Source organism: Oncorhynchus keta, chromosome 27 (genome assembly GCF_023373465.1).
Source record: "Oncorhynchus keta strain PuntledgeMale-10-30-2019 chromosome 27, Oket_V2, whole genome shotgun sequence".
NCBI lineage: Eukaryota > Metazoa > Chordata > Actinopteri > Salmoniformes > Salmonidae > Oncorhynchus > Oncorhynchus keta.
This window is the reverse complement of record NC_068447.1, coordinates 41,756,223-41,780,470: the sequence shown is the minus strand read 5'-3', so window position 1 is coordinate 41,780,470 and position 24,248 is coordinate 41,756,223. Positions and strand designations below refer to the sequence as shown.

At 43.4% G+C, this 24,248-nt stretch overlaps 1 protein-coding gene across 2 annotated transcripts in view; it reads right to left on the bottom strand.

Annotated features, from left to right (window-relative positions):
- The window catches only part of LOC118360336 (low-density lipoprotein receptor-related protein 1-like), a 146,179-nt gene that overhangs the window by 111,002 nt on the left and 10,929 nt on the right, over positions 1 to 24,248 (bottom strand). For both annotated transcript variants that reach the window (XM_052482449.1, XM_052482450.1), the window contains exon 2: positions 3,725 to 3,847. In XM_052482449.1, the coding sequence (XP_052338409.1) occupies positions 3,725 to 3,847 (123 nt within the window). The remainder of the gene's footprint in view (positions 1 to 3,724; positions 3,848 to 24,248) is intronic.

The following is a 24,248-nucleotide window of genomic DNA, read 5'->3' as shown; positions in this document are numbered from 1 at the left end:
TAACAGGCTTTGGTGACAAAACAGATGGCACTGTGATAGACTGCATCCAATTTGTTGAGTAGTGTGTTGTAAATGATATCGCCGAAGTCGAGGATCGGTAGGATGGTCAGTTTTACGAGGGTATGTATAGCGGCGTGAGTGGTAGAGGCTTTGTTGCGAAATAAGAAGCCGATTCTAGATTTAATTTTGGATTGGAGATCTTAAATATGAGTCTGGAAGGAGAGTTTAAAGTCTAGCCAGACACCTAGGTATTTGTAGTTGTCCACATATTCTAAGTCAGAACCATCCAGAGTAGTGATGCTAGTCAGGCGGGCGGGTGCGGGAAGCGAACGCTCGAAAAGCATGCATTTGGTTTTACTAGCGTTTAAGAGCAGTTGGAGGCCACGTAAGGAGTGTTGTATGGCATTGAAGCTCGTTTGGAGGTTAGTTAACACAGTGTGCAAAGAAGGGCCAGAAGTATACAGAATGGTGTCGTCTGCGTAGAGGTGGATCAGGGAATCACCAGCAGCAAGAGCGACATCGTTGATATATACAGAGAAAAGAGTAGGCCCGAGAATTGAACCCTGTGGCACCCCCATAGAGACTGCCAGAGGTCCGGACAACTCCGATTTGACACACTGAACTCTGTCTGAGAAGTAGTTGGCAAACCAGGTGAGGCAGTCATTTGACAAACCAAAGCTGTTGAGTTTGCCGATAAGGATACAGTAATTGAGAGTCGACAGCCTTGGCCAGGGCGATGAATGCGGCTGCACATTACTGTCTACTATCAATGGCGTTTATGATATTGTTTAGTATCTTGAGCATGGCTGAGGTGCACCCGTGACCAGCTCGGAAACGGAACGCACACGAGTCACATGAGCGCTACAGAAATGTCGCTAACCAGTCTCTGGCTGATGCACACCTGCATTAAAGCGATAATATGTAACTTTTTGGGCAACCCGATCAAATGTACATAGAAATGTGAGTTATAGATCAGTCATTGTCATTGAACGCAAGTCTAAGAAGTAGGATATATTCTATTTCTTTGTTTCCAGTTAATTTCACAGCAGTTTCGATGGTACAATGATTCTCTTCACAATGAGAGCTTGTTTTGTCAAACTGAAATTAGGCAAACAATTCGAATTTTTGCAACCAGGAAATGGCGGCGCGATTTTGCATATTCCACCTTTAAAGGGTAAATGCACCAAAAAATCAAAAGTGGTCACCTGATGTGGTTTGAGTATTGTTGTGGACTTAGAACATCCAATTTCCTTGTAAGAAATAAAACTTTTTTTTTTTTTTTATTAAATGGGGGGAAAAGTGGAATATTGGAAAAAAACAGAGAACAGAATTTGGGGAAAAACTAAACGTAATCAGGTAAAAAATGTAACAGATTTTACAGAGCCCCAACTCGTCTGATGAGTCGTCGCCCTATGATGAGAGACGCATCGCAATTAGTCACCATTATAATCTCCTCCATACCATATACACTCACACCCATTACATAGTGAGTGTCTGGGTGCAGAGACGGAGAGGGTGGCTGTCATCTGTGACGGTCTTGCCTGAGGCCCGGCCTCTCAGAGAGACCACACAGATGAGATGAGGCCGAGTCTAGACACGAGCAGACATCCCTCTGAATAGCCAGACTAAACAACCGGACGTCATTAGAGAGAGCCATTAACTCACTAGACTATAACTGCCCAACCGGGCCGGGCCAGACTGGGCAGTCGGACAGGGCAGTCTCTACACTGGTGTCCTTCAGACAGACGGAGAGGACAGAACCTGACCCAATGTTACACTGGCTGAACAAGGCTTCACCTCTTTACTGCACTAATTAAAATGGTGACGTGAGCGCAAAGAAATGGCCACCGTGGTTTGTACTGTAGATGATCTGTGGATGAGCTGAATGGGAAGGACGGTCAGTGGTGCTAAGAACAATCGTAACATCGAAACGCAACGTCCTACAGGCTACAGCAGCCCTGAGGGCACCTCCACAGAGAGGTGGCCCTACAGAAGCTTTAGGGCCACCTTTCAAGAAGTTGTTAAACATAAGTGACTTGGGGGGGGGGGGGCTTGCCCTGCTCGCTGCTGTTGGCTGTAGCGCAGCGTTTCTTAAAAGTATGAACCTGTTAAATGGCGGCTCGCGACGGAAATGTGTCATTATTTCATTAAATTACTGGAATTGATTTGTCCAAGTGCTCTCTGCTCAGCAGCGGTCTCTGCTCTAGTTGGGCAGCTGCGTGAGTGGGAGAGGTCAGAGGGAGATGCCGCAGTTTTCCTGGAAGATCACACCGCGACCCACACGCTGCAGCGCTGGGGTTCAAGCCACCGACTGGCTATTCCTCAACGCTGTCATGAAATGGACGCATGCCAGCCACAAGTTCTGACTGAGCTCAGTCGTCTTGAAACGCAAATACAGCGACAAATTTAGTCTCTTTCATACAAACTTTGCGTTTTGTGCGGGGAATTACTATGAGTCTCTCGAAACAAACAAAATTTATAAAACGACACGTCCTGACCAAACATCCAGGCACTACTGGACATGACAGTAAACCCAGGGAGTCATTTCAGAACAGGGTAGAATGCTCCAGGAAACAGTGCTTCGGAAACGTCAGTCAACTAACAAGGCATTGTCGTCATTTTATAACAAGAGATGATAAGCAGAAATAAGGGAGTAGTCCCTCTCATAGTAGTAGATGCGAGTTTCTCTTTCAAACAATCCCCTGGCCTTTTAACATTACACAGATAATAGCTAACGTTAGCCAAAGCAAGCTAACTAGCTCCTGACAGTGCAACCCTAAGACACGGTACAGAGGAAGAGGAAGATGAACAATGATCAGGCCTCTACTGTACATTTTACTGTAGAAATTATTGTTGAAAACAAGTCTAGGTTGGAACTGTTGCAAGTAATCATTTTTATTCTGAACTGGAATAAACTGATTGAAGCTAGATGTTTTTTGGGACAAACACTCACACAGTTCCTTGTTGCTCATCTGCAGCAGGAAGTGGTCTCCTGCCTGACTGAGAAAGCAGTAGATGTTCTGATCCAGTTTGGCACCTCCTACCTATGTGAGTCAGGGTTCTCAAGTACAGAAACAGTGTCAATGCTGAGTATGACCTCAGTGTTGGACTGTCAAAAACTGAGCCCAGAATAGACATGCTCGTTGAAAACTTCAACCAGCAACACACACCATAAGGACTGTGTGTGTGTGTGTGTGTGTGTGTGTGTGTGTGTGTGTGTGTGTGTGTGTGTGTGTGTGTGTGTGTGTGTGTGTGTGTGTGTGTGTGTGTGTGTGTGTGTGTGTGTGTGTGTGTGTGTGTGTGTGTGTGTGTGTGTGTGTGTGTGTGTGTGTGTGTGTGTGTTCTGGTCTACATCTGTGTGATGATCAATCAGTTTATTCCAGTTTAGAATAAAAAAAATATATATATATATTTTAACAGCAAAAGTTCCAACCAAGACAGGGGTATTAGAGGAAAAATAAACATGAAAAGATATTTATGGGTATTTCTTTGTTATTTGTTTTTGTCTTTATTGCATTTTTGTTTTAGGCATAAGGGCAATGAAATATACCGATATTTAGGTATAGTTGCATATTTTCCTAAGCTCGGGACCCAGGAACACACAGGATTTCTCATTTGGGTCCTAAGGCTGAAAAAGTTGAAGAAACCCTGCTATAGAGGACTATACTAGAACTGTACTTACAGGTATCAGATATCACGTAACATGCAGGCTAACTGTACTTACAGATATCAGGCGCTTCGTCTGATCCGTCCGGACAGTCCTTCTCTCCATCGCAGCGCCATCCTTTAGAGATGCATGTCACCTGGTCCTTACACACAAACTGCTTTGGACTGCAGGTCTTCGGAGCTGGAACACACACAACACAGACAAGGTGTTATTACCAACATTTATCACAGAGTCCTTAGTTATTTTGGGAGAATTGTCGTCCCCCCCCCCAGAGATCCTGTAATACAACGACATATGTAATTCTACGATTTTCCCCTATACTGCATTATTGTGCCTGTATTTCTGTAAAAAAATAAAGAATGTATGAATGTTTTATTTTCAACTGAACAGAAAGTAGGCTGGAGAACCACTAGTGAAGACATTCATTGGATCAGGACTGTTGTTGCTTTTGGTGTGTGTTTTTTTTTGTGGGCAGGTTGTTACAGCGTTAGCATATAGACTCGCATAAACTGGCCTCATTAAAGTGGCGCTTCACAAGGTTTCCCAGAGTGTGGCTGAGTCTTACCAGACCAGACTTGGTCTCAAGTACTATTTGTTTGATTTTGAAATACTTTCAGCGTTTGGTGGAGCCTTGCCTGGAGTGTCCGCTGGGCGGGGTTGCACATTTTGGGACTATGCCATTGGTTTAATAGTGCCAGGCAGGCAAGCTCAATCCAGGGCAGCTAGAGTATTTGAGAGGTGGCAAATACTATTTGAACCCAGGTGTGAGTTTCAGTTTAACCATGTCAGCAGAGGGGCAGTGCCAGACAGAGCTAGAGGGCCATTGGGCCGTCAGAGCCACTCTGTGGTGCTACCATGTGGTAAACCAACCTCAACAATCTCTGCTGACACGTACTGCTCAGAAATACCACACCGGGATTTTCTCAGAGGTCAGAGAAAATGACTGACTGCTCAGTGATGACCGTGAAGACTGTGGTAGAAATTAAAATGCTTCTGGTCGGTCGGTTACGTTGAAAACCCCCTCAGAGGTTAATCAAAAGCAGAGGGAAAACGGGCTGTCTGGGGAGAGGAAATAAACAAACTGCTAACCGACTTAAAGGCACCAGTGTTGGGAGTGAGTGAGTTTGTAGAAGAGTGTGTGCAAAACTGTTCTCTGAATGAGGTGCTCCACTCCCTGTGGTGGATTGGATACAGAGCAGGGTTATTGACCTTGTGTTGACCCATGCATGGTCACCCAGCAACAGGGTGTGTGTGTCACCCTGGGCCTGGACTAAGGCCTTTTAGTCTGGAAAATTCCATCACAGATCATGAGGGGAACAGCCTGGTTTGTTGCTGACAGCCAGGTCCTACATGACAAATATGCTAGTTTGGCCGACTGGCAGCATTGCCTCATTGTATCTGGTTCCTGCCTTTCAGTCAGTACATTGGTATTCAGATAGAGGAGGAGGCAGAGGAGGCGGCGGAGGAGGAGGTGGTGCTGTTGGGAGGCAGAGTTGAATACTGTTGGCAAAGACTCTTCTCGTGAGTCAGCAGAGTACGATCACGATGTGTTGACTAGATGAAAATGAATCATTGCTGTAGGATTAAAACCAAGCACAAAACTAACTCGACAAATAAACCAACCCTCCCAGACAGTTACAGTGGTTCCCAACTCTAATCAGGATTCAGGAGGAGAGAAGAGTACTGTATTGGTCGTGTGTCTACCTCAGCTGGGGACCTCATTGTTACTGTACTTGTTTTAGAGAGAGCAGAGCAGCAGTGTTGTGGAAACAGAGCAGAGTCCCACACACAGAGAGAGAGAGAGAGAGAGAGAGAGAGAGAGAGAGAGAGAGAGAGAGAGAGAGAGAGAGAGAGAGAGAGAGAGACAGAGAGAGAGAGAGAATCGCAGGACATAGCAGACCATCTCATTGTGATTCTCTGCAGGAACTGGCCCCTCTCCCTCCCTCCCTCTCTCTTTCTCCCTCCCTCCCTCCCTCCCTCTCTCTCTTTCTCCATCTTTCGTTCCCTCTCCCTCCCTCAGCACATCATTTAGCAGGCAGAGCGGTGTTTGGGGGAAGGGAGCGGAACACAAGGGGAAAGTGATGTGACTGCAATCACAAGAGAGTATGGGGGCAGTGTATCATTGTGGTCATGTTCTCTCTAAACTGTCATGCTAAGGGATTTAGGGCGAGAGAGCCCTGGGAGTGAGTGAGTGTGTGTGTGGACTCAAACGCGGTGCCTCATGAGTGTCAGGTTATTGTAAATACAATTAGAAGCTGAAGGGTATACTGCAGATCAAATGACAGCCGTCTTTAATACACTAACAGCACCGTGATGTTTGAAATGATTAGGAGAGTGACGGTACTTAACATTCAGAGCCACGTCGCCCCTCTCTTTCCAGGCCTCTCTATTTACACTCAAGGACGTGAGAGGACAGACGTTTTCCAAAATGAAGGCATTTCCCAATGTGACAGGAATGTAATATGTGAACACAACCATGAATGGATAGGAGAGAACGACTCTGCGAGTGCACAAGCTTCACGAGGCCCTAGCAACCGCACAGGGGAGGGGCAAAAATAAAGACGGAGGGAGAGAGAAAACACAGTCAAAAATAATAATAATTCAATTAAGAACAGACAGAAGCCGATGACCGAAGGAACTTCGATGACATGCACACACCTAGTCCCAAAGAGGGCCCACTGAGATGGAACAAGAGGCGAACCATGGCCCGAGGGCTATTAGTAGTTACAGCTTCCTCTTTATTGGTCATTTATGACCATTTCCTGTATTTGTCAATTCTGCAATGCTGTAAATACATTAGCTTCCCTTGCACTGATAAACAGTACTACCCTTCCATTGATACTACCCGTCCTTGAGACAGTCGCAACAGCTGAACATAGCCAGACAAAAGGCAGGTCCAGCAGTGAGGCCGGGAGAGGAGTGGTACTGAGCCCAAATCAGGCTGCTGTGTGTGGATATTCTCCTCCTCATCCCCTGGCCTTTCTAAGCCGAACCTGGAGCATAGATTCAGGTAGGAGAAGGGACCAGAGGAAGTATTAAAGCCTAGAGTAGGATGCTATGTACGGGCATTTCCCTCTCATTCCCCTGCCTCTCCGGAGCAGCGAGCCTGGAGCAGCTCAGCCACTTGTTCTCCATGACTGGGCATAAAAACTGGAAAAATAAAACATTGCAGATTCTAATTTTATCAACGCTCCACCATACCAGTGTGTACACACACACACACACACACACACACACACACACACACACACACACACACACACACACACACACACACACACACACACACACACACACACACACACACACACACACACACACACACACACACACACACACACACACACACACGGGAGAACCTCCAGGGGTAATTGGAGGTTGCTGGCTAGCTTTTCCCCTCAGTCGTCCCCTTTCAAAGCACAGTACTGAAATATCTCAGACAGAGATGGGGATTGTTAATTCCTTATTAACGACCTTGTGTTTTCCCCAAAGGCAAGGCCAAAATGCTGCAGACGGTGCAACATCAACCTGGGATATGATAGTAATCATTTGAATATGTTTGAGCTCCAGAAGGGGGGCGAACGAACGAATGAAAGAAATAAATGAATGGCCTTTATTTGCCCTCCTGGGACTGGCTGGACCAAACAGTAAACAGGGGGTATTTAAAAGTTCATGATGCCAGCGGAAGCGAGAGCTGGCATTGCCAGTTAAATGGACTTCCTTTTCCTGCCACCTCTGAAAGGTGACTTGGATTACATTACCATTGGTGCTGTTATGACTAGACCTCCGGGAACATCCATCAATTAATCATTTCTCACCTCACAGCATTTCAACCAAAAGGAAAACAGCCACAACAGAATTGTGTAAGTCATTCAAATGTGTTAAACCTCGCAAGGCTGCCGGCTCGGACGACATACCTAGCCGCGCCCTCAGAGCATGTGCAGACCAGTTGGCTGTTGTGTGTTCTGACATTTTCAAGCTCTCTCTAGCTCAGGCCGCTATCCCCACCTGCTTCCATATGCCCAATATCATCCCTGTACCCAAAAAATACAAGGTAACTGAACTGAATGACTAACGACCCATAGCACTCACTTCCGTCATCATGAAGTGCTTTGAGAAGCTAGTCAGACCACATCACCTCCTCCCTCCCCAACTCACCTACCGCCCTGACAAATCCAAGGACGACCCAATCGCCATTGCACTGAACACTGCCCTCACCCACCTGGACAAAAATGAATGCATGTGTGAGGATGCTGTTCATCGACTACAGCTCGGACTTCAATACTATAGCGCCCTCTAAGCTCACGGCCCTGGGACTGAACTCTTCCCTACAGAACTGGGTCCTAGACTTTCAGACGAGCCGCCCCGAGGTGACGGAGGTAATGTTGCCGAGCTTCGACATTGATTCTCATCACTAGGATCCCACAAGGGTGCGTCCTCGGTCCCCTCCTGTACACCCACGACTGAGTGGCCTCACACAGTTCCAACGTCGTCATCAGCGAACTTGATGACACGACAGTAGTAGGCCTGATTACCAACAACGACGGGACAGCCTACAGGGAGCAGGTAGACTGCCTGCCCTCCAGGACACCACCACCAAGAGGATCATTTGGGATCTTGTCACACTAAGAATGAGTCAGTGATTGGGGTTTTTATGTTTAACATGTAACAAGGTCATATTAGGATACTAAACTGAAACGGATGAAAACACCTACAATAAGGTATTTCTACCGTTTTGACAGTCCTCGGGCTATTTATTACACTCAAATAAATCACTCTAATTTGTGATCCAGATCCAATTTGACAGCAAATTACGAGTACTCATTTCATATGTACACTACCGTACAAAAGTTTGGCGTCACTTAGAAATGTCCTTCAATTTGAAAGAAAAACACTTTTTTTGTCCATTAAAAGAACATCAAATTGATCCGAAAGACAGTGTAGACATTGTTAATGTTGTAAATGACTATTGTAGCTGGAAACGGCAGAATTATTATGGAATATCTACATAGGCATACAGAGGCCCATTATCAGCAACCATCAGTCCTGTGTTTCAATGGCACGTTGCATTATCCTTTGAATTTATAAACTTGGATTAGCTAATTGATCATTAGAAAACCCTCTTGTAATTATGTTAGCACAGCTGAAAACTGTTGTTCTGATTAAAGAAGCAATGAATCTGGCCTTCTTTAGACTAGTTGAGTATCAGCATTTGTGGGTTTGATTACATGCTCAAAATGGCCAGAAACAAAGAACTTTCTTCTGAAACTCGTCTTCTGAGAAATTAGTGCTATTCCATGCGAGAAATTACCATGAAACTGAAGATCTCGTACAACGCTATGTACTACTCCCCTCACAGAACAGCACAAACTGGCTCTTGTCAGAATAGAAAGACGAGTGGGAGGCCCGGTGCACAACTGAGCAAGAGGACAAGTACGTTAGAGTGTCTAGTTTGAGAAACAGACGCCTCACAAGTCCTCAACTGGCAGGTACATTAAATAGAACCCGCAAAACACCAGGGCCTCCCACTCCTCTTTCTATTCTGGTTAGAGCCAGTTTGCGCTGTTCTGTGAAGGGAGTAGTACACCGCGTTGTGCGAGATCTTCAGAAGAAAGTTCTTAGTTTCTGGTCATCTTGAGCCGGTGAAACAAACCCACAAACGCTGATGCTCCAGATACTCAACTAGTTCTTTAAATCAGAACAACAGTTTTCAGCTGTACTAACATAATTGCAAAAGGATCAATTAGCCTTTTAAAATTATAAACTTGGATTAGCTGTTACGGTTTTCTAGGTGTGAAGGAGAGTCGGACCAAAATGCAGCGTGTAGATTGCGATCCATGTTTAATAAACAAACTTAACACGAATCTAAATACAAACACTACAAAACAATAAACGTAACGAAAACCGAAACAGCCTAATACTGGTGCACATACACACAGAACAAGGACATCAAGACACTAAGGACAATCCCCCACGAAACACACAAAGAATATAGCTGCCTAAATATGGTTCCCAATCAGAGACAACGATAAACACCTGCCTCTGATTGAGAACCACTTCAGACAGCCATAGACCTAACTACAACACCCCACTAAGCTACAATCCCAATACATACACACTACATACAAAAACCCATGTCACACCCTGGCCTGACCAAATAACTGAAGATAAACACCAAATACTTCGACCAGGGCGTGACATTAGCTAACGCAACATGCCATTGGAACAACAGGAGTGATGGTTGCAGATAATGGGTCTCTGTACGCCTATCTAGATATTCCATTAAAAATATATATATGTTTTTTTTCAATACAAAATTCTGCCGTTTCCAGCTACAATAGTCATTTACAACATGAACAATGTCTATACTGTATTTCTGATCAAATTGATGTTATTTTAAAACAGACAAAAAGGTGATCTTCTTTCAAAAACAAGGACATTTCAAAGTGACCCCAAACTTTGACTGTAGTGTATATTACTGTATTTTAGTCAATGCCACTCTGACATTGCTCATCTTAATAGATTAGATTTCTTAATTCCATTATTTTACTTTGAGATGTATTGTTAGATACTTTGTGTGTATTGTTAGATACTACTGCACTGTTGGAGCGAGGAACACCAGCATTTCGCTACATCCGCAATAACATCTGCAACATATGCGTACGTGACCAATTAAATTGTATTTCAGGTGAACTCTCTAATAAACATAGCGGATGTTGCTGAACTCGCATTTCTTATTTACTACTGATTTATGAACCTCAAATAAACCTATAACTAATAGTATAAACTACTTATAAACCCTTATTCCTTCCATAAGTCAATGTTGGTTATCAGACAAAATTAACAATATCTCTACAGGCCTACTGTATATGGAGGCTTTGTACACATAGACGAGAGAGACGAGAGAGAGCGAGTTCTATTGTAAATCAGCATTAAATAAAAAAGCAGAGTTCTTCTCTCAATACCCATTAGAAGCTGAGGAATGCGCTCAGTCAGTCTGGCCCACTTTGTAAGATTTGTCATAATATTTGCTCAAGAAATACCTGAGAGGTGAAAGCCTTTTCACACATCTGTCTGAGGAGGTCACAGGAAGCTACTGTATGTCTGTATCCGTGTGACTAGCCAGTCTGGAGGAAGTACCCTGCCCTGTATTCACTCACACATTCAAGCATCTCAGAGTAGGAGTGGTGATCTAGGATCAGGTTCCCAATGTCTATATACAGTGGGGCAAAAAAAGTATTTAGTCAGCCACCAATTGTGCAAGTTCTCCCACTTAAAAAGATGAGAGAGGCCTGTAATTTTCATCATAGGTACACTTCAACCATGACAGACAAAATGAGGGAAAAAAATCCAGAAAATCACATTGTAGGATTTTTTATGAATTTATTTGCAAATTATGGTGGAAAATAAGTATTTGGTCACCTACAAACAAGCAAGATTTCTGGCTCTCACAGACCTGTAACTTCTTCTTTAAGAGGCTCCTCCACTCGTTACCTGAAATAATGGCACCTGTTTGAACTTGTTATCAGTATAAAAGACACCTGTCCACAACCTCAAACAGTCACACTCCAAACTCCACTATGACCAAGACCAAAGAGCTGTCAAAGAACACCAGAAACAAAATTGTAGACCTGCACCAGGCTGGGAAGACAATCTCCAATAGGTAAGCAGCTTGGTTTGAAGAAATCAACTGTGGGAGCAATTATTAAGAAATGGAAGACATACAAGACCACTGATAATCTCCCTCGAACTGGAGCTCCACGCAAGATCTCAACCCGTGGGGTCAAAATGATCACAAGAACAGTGAGCAAAAATCCCAGAACCACACGGGGGGACCTACTGAATGACCTGCAGAGAGCTGGGACCAAAGTAACAAAGCCTACCATCAGTAACACACTACGCTGCCAGGGACTCAAATCCTGCAGTGCCAGACGTGTCCCCCTGCTTAATCCAGTACATGTCCAGGCCCGTCTGAAGTTTGCTAGAGAGCATTTGGATGATCCAGAAGAAGATTGGGAGAATTTAATCTGACCATATGACACCAAAATATAACTTTTTGGTAAAAACTCAACTTGTCGTGTTTGGAGGACAAAGAATGCTGAGTTGCATCCAAAGAACACCATACCTACTGTGAAGCATGGGGGTGGAAACATCATGCTTTGGGGCTGTTTTTCTGCAAAGGGACCAGGACGACTGATCTGTGTAAAAGAAAGAATGAATGGGGCCATGTATCGTGAGATTTTGAGTGAAAATCTCCTTCCATCAGCAAGGGCATTGAAGATTAAGCGTGGCTGGGTCTTTCAGCATGACAATGATCCCAAACACACCGCCCGGGCAACGAAGGAGTAGCTTCGTAAGAAGCATTTCAAGGTCCTGGAGTGGCCTAGCCAGTCTCCAGATCTCAACCCCATAGAAAATCTTTGGAGGGAGTTGAAAGTCTGTGTTGCCCAGCAACAGACTCAAAACATCACTGCTCTAGAGGAGATCTGCATGGAGGAATGGGCCAAAATACCATTAACAGTGTGTGAAAACCTTGTGAAGACTTACAGAAAATGTTTGACCTCTGTCATTGCCAACAAAGGGTATATAACAAAGTATTGAGATGAACTTTTGTTATTGACCAAATACTTATTTTCCCCCATAATTTGCAAATAAATTCATAAAAAATCCTACAATGTGATTTTCTGGATTTTTTTTCTCATTTTGTATGTCATAGTTGAAGTGTACCTATGATGAAAATTACAGGCCTCTCATCTTTTTAAGTGGGAGAACTTGCACAATTGGTGGCTGACTAAATACTTTTTTGCCCCACTGTAACAATATTTATTATGATCTAAAATGTTAAACTGATCCTAGATCAGCAAGCACTCTCAAATGCCTTATGAGTAGGATGTTAACGAGGCCTAACAATTCATTGATGTCGTGGTTTGTCAGTGCTGTATTTATTTTACATACATTTATATGCATAAGGCACATTTGAGGCAATTACCAATTCAGCACAGATAAAAGTTATTCTCGTCACACTCTGCTGGTGAATGTCAATGAGGTGGCAGAGGGCAGGATGAGACGAAACTAGTCAGCGTCGTTGCTCAGATCACAGTGTGTGTGTGTGTGTGTGTGTGTGTGTGTGTGTGTGTGTGTGTGTGTGTGTGTGTGTGTGTGTGTGTGTGTGTGTGTGTGTGTGTGTGTGTGTGTGTGTGTGTGTGTGTGTGTGTGTGTGTGTGTGTGTGTGTGTGTGTGTGTGTGTGCGTGCGTGCGTGTGTGTGGTGATAAAGAAGAGGTAGAGATCAAGAGAGAGAGTGCCAGAGCGGCAGAAAATAAACAAACTGGAGACAGCATAAAATGCCAGAAAGAGACCACAGCAGAGTATGGGACAGTAGAGTGGGAGTTGTTCCGTGTCACCACTATTTAATGAGCAGAGCAGGCAGGCATACGACGGAGGCCTCCAGACACCAAGCCCAGCTGGGGGACACCAAATTACGGGCCCACTTTAACTCCCTCCCTTCTACTGCCATCCCTGGCCATGTCTCCCTCAATACGCCCATCCCTCCATCCCAACAAATCAAAACCAGACCCTCATAGCACATTCCAGCACCTTTTAATTGATTTCATGTGTAGGGTTCTCGCATGTGTAGGCCCCCCAAATCTCAGAGAAGAGACACATGCTTTTGAAGAAGAGGAGCATGGATTCTTTCTTGGAAGAGACCTAAGGGGCATGCGTTGAAATTTGGAAGAATGAAGGTAGTTAGGGTTTTGCTAAGAGGTTGACAAGTTTATCATCAGTGGAGGGGGTTTAGAACTTCCAGGGTGCAGTATCTGTATGCCATAATCCTGCTGGTAAAATCTCTCTAAGGCAGCAGCTACGGTTTCAAGCTTGTCCTGGTTTACAACTCAGAAGAGTGTGCCGTGATGCCAAAGAACACTTGCAATTGTCCCCTAAATCAGTGCTCGACTTGGGCAGGAGCTCACCGGAGCCGAGTACCGGCACCTCAAATCTTCTACTGCTGGAGCTCCTGAGGTGCTCCTGTTCCTCTTATAGAATATTAGCTGAAAAGTATTGTGGAGCTAAATATAAAACAATACCGGCACCCAAAGTGAGTACCGGAACCTATTTCAGTCCAAGTCGAGCACTGTCCCTAACTGTACAGAACACAACAGACAGCTCAAAAGGTTTACTAACTGAGTACACTCAAAATGTTAAAAACACTTCCACATGTTCTAGCACTGAACTAACCAAAGTGGAACAGCAGCCTTTTATCCTTCCCATTCCCCAGTGGGTCGTTTCCCCGGGCCTGGCGATAGTGATTGGATTATATTACATGCTGTTAAAAAGGTAAGAGCCCAAATGGGAATCTGAAATGAATGGAATCAAATGTATGAGTCATACACACACACACAGTCAAAAGTTTGGACACACCTACTCATTTAAGGGTTTTTCTTTATTTGGACTATTTTCTACATTGTAGAATAATTGTGAAAACATCAAAACTATGAAATAACACATGGAATAATGTAGTAACCAAGAAAAGTGTTAAACCAAAATACATTTTAGATTCTTCAAATAGCCCCCCTTTGCCTTGATGACAGCTTTGCAGCTCTTGGCATTCTCTCAACCAGCTTTGAGGTAGACGCCTAGAATGCATTTCAATTAACAGGTGTGCCATCTTAACAGTTGTGTTGTGACAAGGTAGGGGTGGTACACAGAAGATAACCCTGGTTAGAGCCAGAACAAGAATAGACTGACGAGTTTCAGAAGAAAGGTCTTTGTTTCTGGCCACTGAGCCTGTAATCGAAACCACAAATGCTGGTGCTCCAGGTCCTCAACTAGTCTAAAGGCCAGTTTTATTGCTTCTTTAAACATCAGAACAGTTTTTAGCTGCGCTAACACAATTGCAAAAGCCTTTTTTTTAATGATTAATTGGATTAGCTAACAATGTGCCATTGGAACACAGAAGTGATGGTTGCTGATAATGGGCCTCCCCATGCCTATGCAGATATTCCATTAAAAATCATCCGTTTCCAGCTACAATAGTCATTTACAAGGTTAACAATGTCTACACTGTATTTCTGATCAATTTGATGTTATTTTAAAAATTGGGAGAAAAAGTGTTTTTCTTTCCAAAACAAGGCCATTTCTAAGTGAACGGTAGTGTGTGTGTCACCCCTAATATATATTCATATATATTAGGGGTGACAGAGAGGTGGAGGGCTCTGCGGGAAAGAGAGTTAAACCAGGGCTGTTTCCCATCACATATTAATTCTCTCCAACCCACCTCGCTTTCTGTTATATGGAATTTGGAACTTCCACAGAGTTCAACACAGTTCCAAAAACCGAAAGAACAAACCAACCACTAGTATGTAATGACACCCTGGAGGTCAATTTGAAATCATTTCTCTGTTGCTCAGTTTAACAGCAATATTTCAAAGCAAGAATCCCCCGCTTTGAAAGTAACAATTAAAACCAAACTAGGACCGTAAGAAAGAATGAAGAGAAAGAGGGTAGAGAAGCTAGTTGTTATTCCTGGAGTTTCTGTGGTTCATTAAATATACAGTGGGACTTGGCACAAAAAAAATTGCGCAAGAGATTTAAGGAGGTAGTTAGTTAAACAATGGGATGTTATAGATAGATGTGTGCCAAATAACATATTTGTTAAACTGTCTAGTTTGTTTGCAGATTTCTATGAAATCTGACCTATAATTTATTTACAATATTAGTTAAATAAATTGTTATCCTTCCCCCCAAAAAATGTAATTAAGTATGTTAAAAGCAGCTTATTTGTATTGGAATGGAGGACTGGTAGACTGCTGATTGGCCAGCTCATCCTCCTCGGGAGGATGACATCATCCTCTGAGGAAATGGCAAACATTTCTGAAACGGCCCGTTTGAAAATCAAGTTTGAGGTGGGTTTTTGAAGTGTTTTGTCTCCAATTTATGCTTTGGACCACATATGATTATAGGACGAGTCAACATTATTATGAGAATATGATCTTTTATAAAGTGAGATTCTCACGGGACAGTTACTTTAACACTTTATATGAAGCTGCTGTTATACCTGTGTAGTAACACTATCGCTGTGTTCGTGTAAAAGTTGCAGTTACAACACAGGTTTGGAGCAACAATGTAGAGTGGAAGGGAACAATGGTAGGGCCCAAAAAATCGGTTGTATTTTTAAACTGATTCCATTTAGTTTTTTCTCAATTTCCATTTTGTTTTTCGGGGTTTTCGTTTTTCCCCAATTGGTTCAGGGTTTCTCTCATAAAATCACACTTTTTTAACAGAAATAAATTAATAAAATGGTTGTTCCAAGTCCACAACAATGCCTAAAACACACTAGGAGACCACTTTTGAGGACTGGGAATAATAATAATAATAATAATAATAATAATATGCCATTTAGCAGACGCTTTTATCCAAAGCGACTTACAGTCAGTCATGTGTGCATACATTCTACGTATGGGTGGTCCCGGGAATCAAACCCACTACCCTGGCGTTACAAGCGCCATGCTCTACCAACTGAGCTACAGAAGGACCATAATCTAAAAGAAATTGATTTTGGGGTGTAGATACCGTTTAATTAAAGTGCGCACCAGCTGTAACTGTAACTGTAGCACTCATGTGATTGCATTGTTTGCAAAACAAATGGCCACTGAATTTATGCAAATAAACCTGATATCATTCTGCCAGGTATGGGGCGGCAGGGTAGCCAGTGGTTAGAGCATTGGACTAGTAACCGGAAAATAAGAATTTGTTCTTAACTGACTTGCCTAGTTAAATAAAATAAAAAGGTAGGCATTTTAATTGAGAAGCTCAGGCACACAGGTAACGTAGTGGTTAGAGCATAGGATTAGCTATTTTGAAAGGTCGATAGTTCGAATCACGGTGCCGACAAGGTGAAAAGTCTGCCAATGTGCCCGTGAACAAGGCACTTAACCGTAATTGCTCCAGGTTTGCCGTTGATAATGGCCGTGACCCCACCCTCCGAGGAGAGTTGGGCTATGCAAAAAAAAAATCTAATTCACAAGTGTATTAATACCCACTTGTACACATGTGAAATAGGACAAATATAAGCACCCGCCAAATTATTATTACACACACACACACCAACCTCGGTCCCAACTTATTCAATGGAGGCTCTGTGCAGTGCCCATCCAACAGGAACAGCCATTTAGCTTTGTGCTAAAGGAGCAACTGGCCATGCAGTTTGACTGCAGCTTACTTTAAGCATTAACCAGCTTACTGTTCTCACACAATATCCATGGGTCATTGAAGGCCATTCTAATCCCCAAGTCATTTTCTAAGTGGTTAAACATGCATACAACAGCTGAACTGTGAGGGCCAGGCAGTCATCTCGTACCCGAGCTGGCTCCTCTCCCTTTTTGTACCATAAGCACAACAAAGGGGTCTGGGGCTGAACTCTGGCGTAACATGATGAGCTGCTGCACGCTGTCACATGGGGGGGGTTGTTAGACATAGAGAGGAGCCTATAGCGATTACGAGTTGCTGTCAACTCACTCTCTCCAGCAGCCTCTGCTCTCTGATGGTGAATGTGCAGCAGGCTACCCCTCACTACACTGCCTTCCACAGATTCAGCTGGTAAAAAAAAAACAGAACACGGGAGCCACAAAATGAATCAACGCTGGACCACAAATTGACTGAGGCCTTCATTCATTGCAGCTCTACGAAAGCCATAAAATAAAATAAAACTCAATGCTTGGCTTACTCTTTACTTCTGAAACCAAGACAGAAAACAAAGACTGGGGGAGGAATTTGGCTATATAGTAAACGTCGTATGAAAATGTTTGACGAAAACAAGACTACTTATTTCAGTTCAAAGGATTCCCACTGTATTCAAGGTTTAATGATTTCACCGGATCTCTGCTAGTCCAAAACACTCATTAGAAACACATCGAAGTTGTGGAGGCTGAGCGGTGTGTGTGTGTGTGTGTGTGGGTGCCTGGCTCAATAATAGGCAAGAATGAACGATAAATCATTATTTGCTCCTTTCAAAAATACCCAAGGGCAGGAGGACTAAAATTGTAAATATAAATATGACAAAAATAAAACGACACCCCAAAAATTGCAAGCTCAATAATACACACGACAACAACAAAAACAAGGTTATCAAGGCAGTTAAAATGAAGACGATTCGGAATTGGTAGATTAAAAGAAGAAGAAAAAGAGAGCTAGACCAAGGTTTCAAACTATAGGCTGAATCCTAGTCTGAAAAGGGGAGTTTTACGATTGTTTTTGAAGGTTTGGATGGGGTCAGATTCGCAGAGTCAGAGGCTGGAAGGCTGAGGGTGGGGTAGATGTGTAGCATGACAGAGAGACAGAAGTCAGCCAAGCCATACAGGGATTTGTAGGTGAGGGGAAAGGATTTTGAAGTTGATTGGAAGCCAGTGGGGTTGTAGGAGTGTGGCGTAATGTGCTCCCGGGGCTTGGTGTGGTTGAGGAGTCTCAGAGCTGTTTTGGATATGCTGAAGTTTGTTGAGGGAACTGAGCATTGCAATAGTTCAGGCTTGAGGTAATGAAGGCACGTAGAAGGGTTGGTAAGGGACGGGCGGAGTCTTGTGTTTTACAGATGGAAAAAGGCAGATTTTGTGATGTTTTAATGTACGTATCAAAGGAGAGTGTGGAATTGAGGACGACCCCCAGATTATTCAGAGAGACAGGACAGAGAGCAGAGGTCAATGATAAAGTCAAACTGCTCCACCTTCTTCGGGAGACATCTTGGCGACCACCAACATGGTCTCTGAGCTTCGGAAAGCTGGAGCTCATTCATGATTGTATTTATTTTAGTCAGCTGGAGTGAACAGATGATGTAGATAATAAAAAGGAGAATCCCCTAGGACTAACCTTGGGGGACCGCTGGCAGACAGGAGCACGGGTGGATTTGAAGTGCCCCAGGGTCACCAACTGCTGCCTGTCCGACAGGTAGGACCTGAACCGGGCCAGGGGTTGTCCAACAGGTAGGACCTGAACCGGGCCAGGGGCTGTCCAACAGGTAGGACCTGAACCGGGCCAGGGGCTGTCCGACAGGTAGGACCTGAACCGGGCCAGGGGCTGTCCAACAGGTAGGACCTGAACCGGACCAGGGGCTGTCCGACAGGTAGGACCTGAACCGGGCCAGGGGCTGTCCAACAGGTAGGGCCTGAACCGGGCCAGGGGCTGTCCGACAGGTAGGACCTGAACCGGGCCAGGGGCTGTCCAACAGGTAGGACCTGAACCGGGCCAGGGCTGTTCGACAGGTAGGACCTGAACCGGGCCAGGGCTGTTTCGGTGATTCCCAGAGGCCTCTCCATCCTTTTGAGGATGGAATGGCAAACGGTGTCAAAAGTTAACTGGTAAGTCCAGTAGAATGAGGAGGATGAGATTTCCAGGCAGCCGCTAGTAATAGATCATTGACCACTTTGACCAGAGCCGTTTCTGGGCTTTAAATTGGCCCCAAAGCCTGATTGAAGATGCTCAAAGAGGTCATGAGAAGTCCATGTGCTGCTGGAGTTGGGAAGCTACAGCATGCGCAATGACTTTAGCCACAAATGTAAGGTTGGACATGGGTTGGTAGTTGTTGAGGTTAGCTGGGTCAAGTCCTTGTTTTGTTTTTTTTGTAACCAAAATGTGCCAGCGCAAATGGGACACACTGACAATGTCAACCATGAAGGGAGAAAGCACAAGACAGGTCTTGACTAGGGTGGTGGGCATAGGATCAAGTGAGCAGGTTAAGGCTTTGGTGAGTAGACCAGAGATGAACGCAGCAGCAACAGAGGAGAAGGCAGAGAGGGAAGAAAGGATTGCTACCATTTATCCATTACTCATTCAATAGCCAAGCATGCTCGAAAGTAAATAAACCAGTAGCCTATTTAAAATATTTCACAGTATGGGTAGGCTACAGTATTGCTGTGCGATAGGAGCACGACATTCTAAACTTTAATCTCAGAGCCTATAACAAGGCAGTAGAAACAATCATGTATTGATGAACAAAATATTGAACGACAACTCGTCTTTTGGAAGTGTGGGCGGTCGCATTCACTTTTAAATTGTTTGAATAGACATTTCATCTTGCAGAATGCGCACTGTAAAAGATTAAAACATTCTGCCCAAACCTCTACAGAACAAATGAGGGGGTTTCTGTTACCATAAAAGGTTGGGGGTTGTAACCGCGGGGTTGTAACGCTCGTTCACGAGCGCACAAATACAGTATGTCTCGGATTTATCAATGAAAACATGCGTATATGTTGCGTGTGACACTTTGATAAATCCCAATGATCTGTTGCACATGCAAATCCTACAAGCTCCATGTACGCATGGTAGATAAATGAGGTCCCGGATACTGAGCACAGAAGTCAGCTGAAGCAGTGAGGAGTGAGTCGTTAGGTAGTAGAGTGTTGATCGTGGAGAAGAGAGCTCTCTTTACAGATAATGCATTAATGAGCTGCAATGCGATGTCATTTCAACGTGGCGAATCGGGTCATATTGGGGAGATACGTTGATCAATGAGATTGCAACCCATTTTCACCCACTCAAAAAGACAGCCAAAAGTTGAATTCCCAATGTGTTATCACTATATGCTTTCAAACCATCTAAAAGCACAACCCAATTCCAAAGGAAAATCTGTCAGATTTTTGCTTTAGTTATCAGTATGACATTTTTGGCCTATACGGACATCCAATATTTTCCTTGACAAAAGAACTGATGCCGAAAACAGATATTTAACATTTTAGAGTCCTTTTAAGCATTCTGGTACAGTTAAATAGTTAACACACACATCGGTCTAAGGCACTGCAAGAGGCGTCACTAGTCCCTGGTTCGAATCCAGGCTGTATCACATCCGGCCGCAATTGGGAGTCCCATAGGGCCGCGCACAATTGGCCCAGCACTGTCCAAGTTTGGCCTGGGTAGGCCGTCATTGTAAATAAGCATTTGTTCTTAACGGACTTGCCTCGTTTTTAAAAAAGGTCACACACACCAAAAAGTGATTTTGTTGGCATTTACGTATGTCCCCATTACCAGTAAAACATCATCAAAACCTATTTCTTTCACTTACTTGCTGTGCTGTTTCGTTGTTCATTTCTTCAGTCGTTTCATTCTCAACCAGGATTTCTATGGAACGCCGTTTGGGTCTTTGCGTGTCAAAAAAGATACTATTTAACGTGTCAAATAAGCTTTTTGAGCAATCAGGACCTGAAAGACTGCACATCACATAAAAAAATGGATGAACACGTAAAATTATTAAGTAGTTATTACACATTACACTATCACTACGATTCATCAATACGTATGATATGATGCTGGTAAAGTTCTCACGCGTACCTACAGTGCTGGTCATTTTTTTTAAAGCTAGCTAGCTCATGGATGCAAACAATGTTCTTCCCCATAAACATTGCAAAATGACAATCTGTTTCAGTAGCTATAGTTAGCTAGCTAACGACATAGCTAGGTGTCATCATCTAAAATAACCCATCTATGTGAAGCTAGCCACAATAGTGACTTTGCGGATAGGCTTCAAAATAAAAGTATGGCAAAATTCTACTATGTATTAATTTGCATCACTGTCAATGACATACTTTCATTTTTAAGGCAAACCACAAATTCCACTATTGTGCCTAATCTTTATTGCGGCGAGCTTCACAACACATAACCCGGTCCGTTCGAGCCGGACTAGCCAGATGAAGCTAGCTGGCTGCTTATAACTTTAGCTTTGGGCAACAGGGTTAAGTAGCTTGCCAGCTATTTATTTTCATGGACCGAAATGTTATTTCAATTTGCGAACAACCTATCTAATACTTACTCACAAGGATTCCTAAATCATTGCTAAGAATAATGAAAATGACTGCAGTTTCTACTGGTCATTATTTTCAAGTTGGTTGTATTGGTGCTAGCTAGATACCCCAGAAGTTGCGGTCAAACAAATGATGCTTTATTACCAATTCGGTATTGTAAACACATTGTTAGTGGCCGGTATTTGCAGACTTTTTTTGTACAGCTTTGACAGTGCTACTGTATCCTTTTTGACACAAAGACCCAAACGGCACGCCACAGTATGTATGTTGTAGAGCTAATAGCAGTGACACTATTACTGCGTAACAACGGGAGGGCAACATCTGAAAAATAGTGCACTTGGTAGTGTGTACCTGTGCTCGACCAGTCGGCGAAAGCCAACATCACCCACGACAGTTAACAGTTGATTGTCACGGGCAATGAAATCCATTATATGGCTTTAATGTATTTTGCCTTTGAGTGGTCTCACTGAAATGTTGTTACTCTTTCAAATGACTACTCGACTTGTTGACTGCTCGATCCACACAGCAGACATTGTGGGCTAGTTTAGGAATGCTGTGTTGGACGTATAGCTCAACATTTTATGTGGCGTCATTACGCCATGTACCAACGTTATATAGGTATGCACGTCAGCTTTGACAATGGTTTTGCAACTCGGCGTTAAATTAGACATCGCCCGATACCGATGTTGGCATTTTTAGCTATTATCGTCCGATTCCGATATGTTCACCGATATATCGTGCATCCCTACTTATCACTGCGATTTCAACCATTTAAAATGCACTTTGAATACAGTTTGATTTAATCCAATTATTCAACTTTTATTTTGGGTTGAGATGGGAGACGTGAATCCAACATATTTATTATTAACTTGTAGATTCTATATACTGTCTATTTTTAGTTGAATCCTGTGTTGAATTTAAACAATAGCTGTTGATGACGTCCCAAATTCTATATACAATAGGCATAAATAGCAGTGGTATGAAGTACCAAAAAAATAAGTACAACTTAAGAAGCTTTATGGGTATCTGTACCTTAAACTTAAGAAGCTTTTATGGGTATCTGTACCTTAAATCGTTATATTTGACAACTTTTACATCACTATATTCCTAAAGAAAATAATATACTTTTTACTCCAAGTACTTGTCACATTTACAATGCTTAGCAGTACAGGGAAATGGTCCAATTCACACATTAACAAGAGAATATCCCTGGTATTCCCTAATGCCTATGATCTGGCTGACTCACATTCTACAAACAAAGCATGTATTAGTATGAGTGTTGGAGTCTGCCACTGGCTATCCATACATTCAAATAACAAGAAAATGATTGCTTAATAGAAAGAATTTGAAATTATTTATAACTTTAGTATATTTACTTTTGATCAGAGAGAGCGAGAGATTCAAGTAGTATTTTACTGGGTGACTTGTCACTTTTCTATAAAAGTATCTTTGCTTTTTTAGTCAAGTATGACAACTGGGTACTTTCTCCACCACTGCTAAATAGCAACATTGATAATGTATATGATTTGTTTGCTCTGTTGAACCTACCCTTTGGAATGACTTCGATAGTGGAGATGGAGTGGAGATTTATCAACCAATCCTTCTCACGATAGTACATACGGAGACACCTGAAACCCCACCTCTTTAAGGAATACCTAGGATAGGATAAAGTAATCCTTCTCACGATAGTACATTGGTAATAGTCAGTGACAAATATTAAAGCGAAGCAGGGCTGGGAGACTGAAGGGATCGCTGTAGATAGAAACTCTCCAGTAGGACGTGCTATCCAGCTATCCATATTACGTTGAAGATCTGACGTCGTTTCAAAGGCACAAAATCAACATTTATACAAGGTTTGTCTATGTTGAAAATCGGTCACCAGGATTGAATAATCCTGTGGTGGAAACATGACCCTCAAAACAACAGTTTACAATGTATTTTCCACGTCACAATGCGTTGACAAATTGCGTTGAAACAACATTGATTTAACCAGTTTGTGGTTAGTGGTCAAAGACTTTCTTGGTGACACAAGGCTGACAAAGTGATCAAGTTGTCACGGACAGTGTAGCCTTTGCTGAGCAAACAAGTCAAACAAACGCCCAGTCAAGGATAACTAAAGAAAAAGCTGAGCAACTGTGTGAAGTCCATACGGCCCACCACCTCCTCAAAGATCTCAGTACCGGGAGAGTGGTTCATTCTCATCCTAATGTATGCCATATGCATAGCCAATCAAGCCAATGGCTGTGGTTGCGTCCCAAATGGCACCGTATTCACTATTCACCCGAGGGATCTGGTCAAAAGTAGTGCACTAGATAGAGGAGAGGGTGCCATTTAGGACGCATGGGGATCTGAGTTCAATAGCTGTGACTAACAGAAGCAGACACGTCTGACACATGGCAGTAGTCCATGAAATTGGAATCTTTATCACCACACATCAGTTGCCTCTCTCTCGCTCTCCTCTCTCCTCCTGGCCAGGTGTGAAAGCAGGCAGCAGAGTGGAGGAGATTGAACAGGAGGCCCCAATCGATTCTCCAGTCGAGCGCAAAACACACACAGCCATGGAACAGCCTTGGAATAGCCAATGTGTTTCTGGAGGTGGAACCAAGACTTTAAGACTGGAAGAGTGCTCAGTGTAACGGCCGTTCTGCCTCGCTGAGCCTCACTGGTCGTCCCCAGGCGTCGGGTGAAAAGTTCACCATCGGGAGATAGAAAAACAACTAATCTTTAGTCACAAAGCCAGGATTCACACGTTTGCGTTGGATGTCAGGCAAACGTTGCAACCAGTTGTGACATTTGAAGA